Genomic DNA, 9,302 nt, shown 5'->3' on the forward strand with positions numbered 1-9,302 from the left:
GTTGACCCAACGCTTAACTCATCCAGCTATATATATTACAGCCCGGCCCCGGGCGAAGAGGTGAATCGGGCAGAACAGGCGACCTCTGCAGACCTCAGTCAGCTCCCGCAGCAGGCGGAAGCACCCCCAGCCAGCAGTGGCTGTGTTGCTTACCTTTGCCGTGAGTGGAAATGCGGGATTCCAGGGCAGTCCGCGACTCTGTGTACATTATCAGCCAGGAGATTATAGTGCAGGAAGTGTGCGGTAGGATTACTTGTGTGGCGATTACTGTGTGTTGGTGTTGGGAACGGGTGAGAGGGAGAACCACTGCCTGTGGCATGACTTGTGCCCGTGTGAGTTCTGTGGCTTGTAGGTAGCAGTCTGATTGCGTATCTTTGTTACATTAATGTGACCGTGACGCCGATTGTCCACTGCTGACGTGCCCTAGCCATTACTCTTTCCTGCCGAGACGTACTGTGTTGACTGGAGTGTTGCTTTCATTGCTTAAAAAAATATTTAAGATAGATTATTTCACTTGTTTTCTCCCCGGACTCTGGTCTCCATAACAACTTGAACACGGATCGCGTTACCAAGGCCACGACACGGAAAGGCGCTCACAGCTTGATAACAGAAGGCTTCTGGCGTGTCGAGTAAACAGAAGTGGCCTTGAAGGGAAGCACCACGAAGCCAGTGGGACTAGAGCAGCGCACCAACACACCGTTGCCTGCCAGCTGGCCGCGGCTGTGGTCACTCCTCTAAGAGCAAAGACTTGGAAGCTACCGGATGACAGGCACGCCAAGAACACAAGGACAACACTTCTTGATCTTTTATTGGTAAAGTCTACACACTAGTGACAGGACACCGGTGACGGGAAAACTCAGTTAACTTGTAGCTTTAAGGGAATACGACATCAAAACCTGTATAATTATATAGTTCAAATAAACTCACAGAATACGAGAATAAAACCTATATAATTATATAGCACAATAGACACACGGAACACGCCAACAACACGCGTTCAAGTATACGGCACAATAAACACACGGAACACGCCAACAACACCTGTATAATTATACAGCACAATAAACACACGGAACACGCCAGCAACACCTGTATAATTATACGGCACAATAAACACACGGAACACGCCAGCAACACCTGTATAATTACACAGCACAATAAACACACGGAACACGCCAGCAACACCTGTATAATTACACAGCACAATAAACACACGGAACACGCCAGCAACACCTGTATAATTATACGGCACAATAAACACACGGAACACGCCAGCAACACCTGTATAATTATACAGCACAATAAACACACGGAACACGCCAGCAACACCTGTATAATTATACACCACAATAAACACACGGAACACGCCAACAACACCTGTATAATTATACAGCACAATAAACACACAGAACACGCCAGCAACACCTGTATAATTATACAACACAATAAACACACAGAACACGCCAGCAACACCTGTATAATTATACAGCACAATAAACACAGAACACGCCAGCAGCACCTGTATAATTATATAGCACAATAAACACAGAACACGCCAGCAACACCTGTATAATTATATAGCACAATAAACACACGGAACACGCCAGCAACACGCGCACAAGTATGCGGCACAAAGCGTCAAGCAGCAGCAGGAAACAGATGAGAGAGATCGTTGTGACGGCCGTCCATGAACACCGGCGGGGAGGATCAGGCGAGGCGGAGGACACCCCCACCCACCACCACCACACACACACACACACACACACACACACACACACACACACACACTGGATTGACACAGTAAGTGTGTGTCCGTGTTTGTTCACACAGTCTAACTGTAACGGTGTTTTCCATAGTCTGTGGTGTCTGTGGCCGTGCCTCGTGTCTGCGGGCGGGGCTTGGCCTCTGTGAACATAACACACTCTCGTATGAAGGACTGTTTCTGGCCACCAAGTTTCAATATTTATTCTAAGTATATTTTCTAAATTTGTTTTCGGTTCAAGAGGAAGTGGACACGGCCTATACGTGGGCTTCGGTGAATCACTAGGTGCGCCACCCAGTGATTCACCGAAGCACACATCGCCAGGCGCCTGACTTCTCTCGCCTTGGCGACGCGTTCCTGTACACACGGAGAGGAGAAATATCCTCCTCCTCCTCCTCCTCCTCCTCCTCCTCCTCCTCCTCTTCCTCCTCAACGTCATCATCATCACCACCAGGCTCCCCCCAGCACGACGGGGCGCGTGGCGTGCTGGCCTGGGTGTTGTAGCAGCTGTGGCCCCAGTGCGCCGGGAGCGAGGTCATTGAGGCACGCCCTCAGTCCTCCTTGACCCCTCAGGGTGTCCCCGGGGGGCGTGCCGCTGGTAAGCAGCATCATTGCGGCCTACATTCTCGTCCTGGCTGCAGGGTGCAGGCTCGTCGATCACCTCGTAAATGTTCTCTTCGTCCTCCGTGACCCCTGAGGGTGTGCCCGGGGGGGCGCGCCTCGGGGAGAGGTCATCATCGAAGCCTAAATTTTCGTACTGTTGGCAGGGTGCAAGCGCGTGCATGTCCTCGTATATGTGTTCCTCGTCCTCCTTGCCGCCCATGTACAGATAGCCGGGCTCCTGCCGCGGAGGCTCGCGCGGCACCACCACGGCGACCCTGGGCGGCTCCGCACCCTTGTGGCCGACGTCCCAAGAGGGGGCCAGCCCGCGCCGTGGCGGCTCGCTCGGCACCACCACGGCGACCCTGGGCGGCTCCGCAGCCTTGTGGCCAACGCCCCAGGAGACGGCCAGCCCGCGCTGTGGCGGCTCGCGCGGAACCACCACGGCGACCCTGGGCGGCTCCGCAGCCTTGTGGCCAACGCCCCAGGAGACGGCCAGCCCGCGCTGTGGCGGCTCGCGCGGAACCACCACGGCGACCCTGGGCGGCTCCGCAGCCTTGTGGCCAACGCCCCAGGAGGCGGCCAGTTCGCGCCACGGGGGCACCCGGAGCCCTCGCTGCCGGATACACCTCTTTGCCACCACCAACACTGCAGCAACAACAACAACAACAATAATCACCACAATCATGACAACCGCAACTGTGACTACCTCCGTCATTTTGGTGGTGGTGGTAGTGGTGGTCTTAGGGACTAGAGGCTTAATACAGCTTATCCTTGAGGACCATTGCACTGTATGGCGTTCAATACCACATGGCCCCGGGTCCTCTAATCTCCACCTTGAGGTCCCCTGAGCCTCAAGATTAACATTTATGTCACCAGGGAAGCGGCCTTCTCTGACGCAATCCAGACTACACTCACCAACCGATACTCTAAACACAAGTAAGGCATTATTTTTTTCTCTCTCTACATATGCTGACAACTCCCACCATTGTGCGTCCTGAGGGAAGCAAGAATTGTTCAGCTTGAACCAGGCGTCGTGCCGCCAGCCATCGCCCGCCGCCACGAGGCTGACGCCCTTGAAGCCCGGATCCGGCTGTACGAACAAGTATTTGTTGTGGTATTCCCCCCTTTCTTGCACGGTGGTAGTGTTCGCCCATTCCTCACCCCCCGAGATTGTAGTATCGGCGGGGCATCGCTGGTCCAGGGCGGGGCTGAGGGTGGTGGTGGTGGTGGTGGTGGTGTGTTTTTTACCCCACCACCACAAAGACAAGGCTTCGGGTTTCGGGGCTGGAGGATTTTTGCAGCTTTGCGTTATGTATTCTCCTGGTGTAATTAGTACGGCAGTGCATGGGTCCGGGTCCGTAAATCTCAACCTTGAGGGCCCGTGCGCCATAACAATAAGTCTCAGGTCACCAGGGAAGTGGCCCTTCATTTTACACTGAGTACTACACTTACCAGCCGATACTTTAAGCATAAGAACATTGTTTGTGTTCAGGGGTCTTTCTACACGTGCCCACAACCACCACCACTCTTCGTTCTGAGGGAAGCAAGTGTTCTCCAGCATGAACCAGGCGTCGCGCCGCCAGCCATCGCCCGCCGCCTCGAGGCTGACGCCCTTGAAGTCTGAATCGGGGTGCACGAAGAAGTATGCCTTAATGTAGTTCCACCCATAATCCACGGTGGTAATGTTCGCCGATTCCTCAGCCCCCGAGATGGAAGTACTGGCGGGGCAGCGCGGGTCCAGGGCGTGGCTGAGGGAAGCTCCGAGCGCCAGCAACACTGCCATAAGAAGCAGGAAGAGTAAGGACAGCGTGGCGTTCATCGTGGCTCCCTGCGTGTGACTGTGTGTGTGTGTGTGTGTGTGTGTGTGTGAGTTTGTTTGTATTAAATTAAGTGATGACCCAAGTTCGACATCCGTTAAAATGTCAAGCATCCTCTCTCTCTCTCTCTCTCTCTCTCTCTCTCTCAAAAAGAAGGAAGATGCATAAGAAGGAGAGGGAGGAGACAAGAGAGAAAAAAAGTAAGAAAGAGAGAAAGAACAATGTGTGGACAGACTAAATAAAACGATTGAATCATAAAAAAAATATTTAGGAACACCGAAGACAGATTTACATAGATTTACATAGAAAATCAAACCACACAGACCCCATGGTCCAGACTAGGTGGTCTGTCCTTAAACCTAAGTGATTCTACATTAATCAGAAGGCTCCAAAACGTTGCATTTCAACTCTAGTTGATGTTAAGTTGAAGGAAGTGACGGTCGAGCTTGTTTTTGAAGGAGTCAATCGTGTTACACTGGACCACTGGCAATGGGAGCTTATTCCATTATCGCACTACAACGTTGCTGATGAAAAATTTGGTGCAGTCTGAATTTACTTGTCTACATTTGAGTTTTACGCCATTGTTCCTCGTACGGAAAGTGTCATCGATCATAAACAATGTTGATCTGTCTACATTCGTAAAACCATTACGTATTTTAAAACATTCGATCAGTTTTCCTCGGAGGCGACGTTTCTCAAGAGAGAACATGTTAAGGGTGGAAAGCCTTTCTTCGTAGGATTTGTTGCGCAAGGAAGGGATCATTTTTGTTGCTCGACGCTGAACACCTTCTAGTTTAGCAATGTCCTTTGCATGGTGGGGAGACCAAAACTGTACCGCATATTCCAAGTGGGGTCTGACTAAACTATTGTAGAGCGGAAGTATTACATCTTTATTCTTGAATAAAAAGTTTCTTTTAATGAAGCCCAACATTCTGTTCGCTTTATTTGCTGCATCGATGCATTGCTGTGAGAATTTGAGGTTTGACGCGATTTTAATCCCCAGGTCCTTAACGCATTGAACGCTTGTGAGTTTAACGCCGCGTATTTCGTAATCGAACTTCTTATTTTTTGTTCCAACTTGAAGGACCTGGCACTTGTCTACGTTAAAGGGCATCTCCCATTTATCCGACCAAGCTGAAATTTTGTGCAAATCCTCTTGGAGGCTTTGCCTGTCTTCGTCAGTGAGAACCGAGTTACCAATCTTTGTGTCGTCTGCAAATTTACTGATGCGATTATTGAGTCCAACATCCACGTCGTTGATGTAAATAATGAAGAGCACTGGGCCAAGAACCGAGCCCTGAGGGACGCCACTAGTGACCGGCGCCCACTCTGAGTTAAATCCGTCAATCACAACTCTTTGTTGTCTGTTGCTCAACCAATTCGCGATCCATTGGTTTACTTGACCGTCAATGCCTATTTGCTTTAATTTATAAAGTAATTTATGATGTGGGACTTTATCAAACGCTTTCTGGAAATCAAGATAGGCTACGTCCACTGATTTGGTTACGTCATAAATTGAGAAGAGATCGTTATAAAAGGTCAGTAGGTTTGATAGGCAGGATCTTTTGTTACGGAAGCCATGTTGTGAATCCCCAATTAATGATTGGCTTTCGAGGTAACTCACAATTTTGTCTCTAATTATGCTCTCGAGTAGCTTACCTACCATTGAAGTTGGACTAATGAGTCGGTAGTTACCTGGTATTTTTTTGTCTCCTTTCTTAAAAATTGGTGTCACGTTAGCCTTTTTCCAATCCGAAGGGACGATGCCTTGTCGCAAGGACATATTGAATACGGTAGTGAGGGAGGAGAGTATTTCGCTCTTTGTTTCTTTAAGCAGTATAGGATATACTTTGTCGGGTCCGGGACTTTTATTTGTTTTAAGTGAATGGAGAGCTTTAAGGACTTCATCGGTTGTTATTTCAAAAGTAGGCAATGCATGCTCGAGATTTACAATAGTGCTGGTGTTGGTGGTAGCGAGAGGAAGACTGTTAGTATTAAACACCGAGGAAAAGTAATTGTTTAAGAGGTTTGCAATGTGTTGGCTGTCAGTCACTAGTGCACCGTCGCTGTTTGTTAAAGGTCCAATACCACTTTTGATTGCCTTTCTGTTGTTTATGTAACTGAAGAAAGATTTCGGATTATTTTTACAGTTGGCTGCAATATTTTCTTCATATCTACGCTTTGCCTGACCTACTAGTCTTTTTACTCGTCGTCTGGCATCATTATAAAGTCTAATGTTTTCGGGCGTGCTTTGTTCTTTCTTTAACCTGTAAAGCAATTTTCTCTCATTGACTGATTGTTTAATTTCGCTATTAAACCACGGTGGGCTTTTATTAGTGTTAATTCGCTTCTCGCACAAGGGGACGAATGTGTTCTGCTGAGTGAGTAAGTAAGTTTTAAGGCTTAGCCAGGCTTCATCTACGTTGCCGTCATCTGATAGTTGTATTTCTGTTAGTTTTTGTCGGATTTCTACGAAGTTAGCTCTTTTGAAATTGGGCACCTTTACTTTATTTTCAGTCACTGATGATTGAGCTCTAATGTCGACGCGCACTAATTTATGATCGCAAGAACCGAGGTGTTCTCCTACCGTGACACTACTGACTAGGTTATCTTGGGTCGTTATAACAAGGTCGAGTATATTATTTTGTCGAGTTGGCTCAGAAACCATTTGGCTTAGATAATTTTCTTCTAGAAATTCGATCATTCTATGTGACTCGCCTTCTGTACCTGACATTGTCGCCCAGTCGATATGGGGGAGGCTAAAGTCTCCTAATATCAGTGAGAGAGAGAGAGAGAGAGAGAGAGAGAGAGAGAGAGAGAGAGAGAGAGAGAGAGAGAGAGAGAGAGAGAGAGAGAGAGAGAGAGAGAGAGAGAGAGAGAGAGAGAGAGAGAGAGAGAGAGAGAGAGAGAGAGAGAGAGAGGGAAAGGGAGAGAGAGAGAGAGAGAGAGAGAGAGAGAGAGAGAGAGGGGGGGGGGGGGGGAAAAAGGGAGAGGGAGGGGCGAGGGAAGGGCAGGAGGAGCGAGACGCGAGGAACGAGAGACGCTGGTGAGGGGGTACATAAGAACATAAGAACGCAGGAGTCTGCAAGAGGCCGGTAGGCCTGTACGAGGCAGCTCCTTTGACCCTAAGCTCCCGTGTATCTAACCCCACCTAATATCGCTGTCCATGAATTTATCTAGTCTATTTTTGAATGTGACAATTGTATTGGCACTCACCACATGACTGCTAAGCCTATTCCACTCATCCACCACTCTGTTAGTAAACCAATTTTGCCTATGTCCCTGTTGAATCTGAATTTATCCAGTTTAAACCCGTTACTTCGTGTCCTACCCGGTTCTCTTACCAACAAAACCTTATGAATGTCTCCCTTATTAAAGCCCTTCATCCATTTATAAACCTCGATCATGTCTCCACGCACCCTTCGCCTTTCTAGAGAATGCAAGTTTAACTGTTTGAGTCTTTCCTCGTATGGCAAGTTTATCAACCTCTGAATCATCTTAGTCATCCTCCTCTGCACCGATTCTAACATTTTGATACCCATTCTATAGTAAGGTGACCAGAACTGAACCGCATAGTCAAGATGAGGTCTAGCTAATGCTAAATATAGTTTGAGGAAGACTTAGGCGCTTCTGTTGCTTACACTCCTTGAAATAAATCCCAGTACCCTATATGTTTGATTTCTAGCTTGAATGCATTGTGCCCTTGGACGGAGATCAGCTCACTAAGACCTCTAAATCCCTCTCGCACCCAGACCTGCTTATGAGAGTGCCATTTAAGCAATAGTTATGTGAGGGGTTGTTCCTACCTACACTCAGAATACTGCACTTCCCTACATTGAACTCCATCTGCCATTTATCCGCCCAGTCATATAATCTGTTGAGTTCACCTTGGAGAATACTAGCGTCCTGATCCGACTCAATTACTCTACCGATCTTGGTATCATCTGCAAATTTACTAACATCACTACTAATTCCTGTATCTAAGTCATTGATATAAATAATAAACAAAACTGGACCTAATACCGAACCTTGTGGGACCCCACTCGTAACACATCCCCAGTCAGATCTTTTACCATTGATTTGCACTCTTTGCTTCCTATTGCTAAGCCACGCCTTGACCCAGTTCAAAACTTTACCCTCTACTCCGTGAGCCTGTAATTTAAGCAACAGTCGTTGGTGAGGAACTTTGTCAAACGCTTTACTAAAATCAAGATAGATTACATCATAATTTTCATCTCTGTCAACCGCCTCAAATACTTTATTGTAGAAGGACAAGAGATTGGTGAGGCATGACCTACCTTTTGTGAACCCATGCTGCGAGTCGTGAATTAAGCTATGTTTCTCTAAATGCTCCCGAATGTTCCTGGCTATTATGGACTCCAGCATCTTCCCTATAACCGATGTTAAGCTAATTGGGCGATAGTTTGAAGCAACTGACCTGTCCCCCTTTTTAAAAATCGGCGTCACATTAGCTACTTTCCATAGGCTCGGCACATAGCCAGTATTTACCGACATCTTAAAGATGTCGGTTAGTGGGTCACTGATTACATCACCTAACTCCTTTAATACCCTCGGAAATATCCCGTCAGGACCTGGCGACTTGTTCTTCTTAAGCTTATCTATCTCATCCTGAACTGCTTGCCTGGTAATGATTATATCCCTCAATTTATCGCCATCTCCGCCCTCGTACACCTGAACTCTTTCCGGTATAGTCGTTCGATCCTCCTGTGTGAATACTGAAAGGAAGTAGTCGTTCAACAATGTGCTCATATTTTCGTAATTTTCTACTAGCTCCCCTGTGTTTGTTTTCAGCGGTCCAATTTTCTCCCGTGTTTTTGTTCTATACATCTGAAAGAAGCCCTTAGGATTACTTTTCGCCTCATTTGCTACTTTGATCTCATAGTTCTTTTTTGCTATCCTGGTGTTTTTCTTAACTAATCTAGATAGTTCGACGTACCGGCCCCTGAGATGTGTTTCCCCATTCTTTATTTTCTGATAAATTCCCTTCTTTAACCCAATCTCGTGTTTTAGTCCACGAGTCATCCACTTAGGATCATTGTTTTCTTTTCTAAGTGTTCGCTGTGGTATATGCTGTTCTTGCCCCTCTACTATTACTCTAA

At 47.5% G+C, this 9,302-nt stretch overlaps 1 protein-coding gene across 29 annotated transcripts; it reads right to left on the bottom strand.

Annotated features, from left to right (window-relative positions):
• Nucleotides 1-790: 790 nt before the first annotated feature.
• Nucleotides 791-4,194, bottom strand: LOC126996788 (uncharacterized). 29 transcript variants are annotated; one of them, XM_050857653.1, is made up of 3 exons: nt 1,474-4,194; nt 1,282-1,329; nt 791-1,089 (listed from the first exon to the last, which is right to left on the bottom strand). In XM_050857653.1, the coding sequence occupies exon 1, from the start codon at nt 4,182-4,184 to the stop codon at nt 2,298-2,300; it is 1,887 nt and encodes a 628-aa protein (XP_050713610.1). In that variant the 5' UTR covers nt 4,185-4,194; the 3' UTR covers nt 791-1,089; nt 1,282-1,329; nt 1,474-2,297. The 29 variants fall into 29 exon arrangements, with proteins under 29 accessions (XP_050713610.1, XP_050713602.1, XP_050713601.1 ...); XM_050857645.1 differs by having other exon boundaries at nt 791-1,185; XM_050857644.1 differs by having other exon boundaries at nt 791-1,233.
• Nucleotides 4,195-9,302: the final 5,108 nt, after the last annotated feature.

Source organism: Eriocheir sinensis, chromosome 11 (assembly GCF_024679095.1).
Source record: "Eriocheir sinensis breed Jianghai 21 chromosome 11, ASM2467909v1, whole genome shotgun sequence".
Lineage (NCBI taxonomy): Eukaryota > Metazoa > Arthropoda > Malacostraca > Decapoda > Varunidae > Eriocheir > Eriocheir sinensis.

Excerpts from the sequence above, each read along its gene's own strand:
- LOC126996788 (XM_050857653.1), bottom strand. The coding sequence starts at position 4,184 with ATGAACGCCACGCTGTCCTTACTCTTCCTGCTTCTTATGGCAGTGTTG.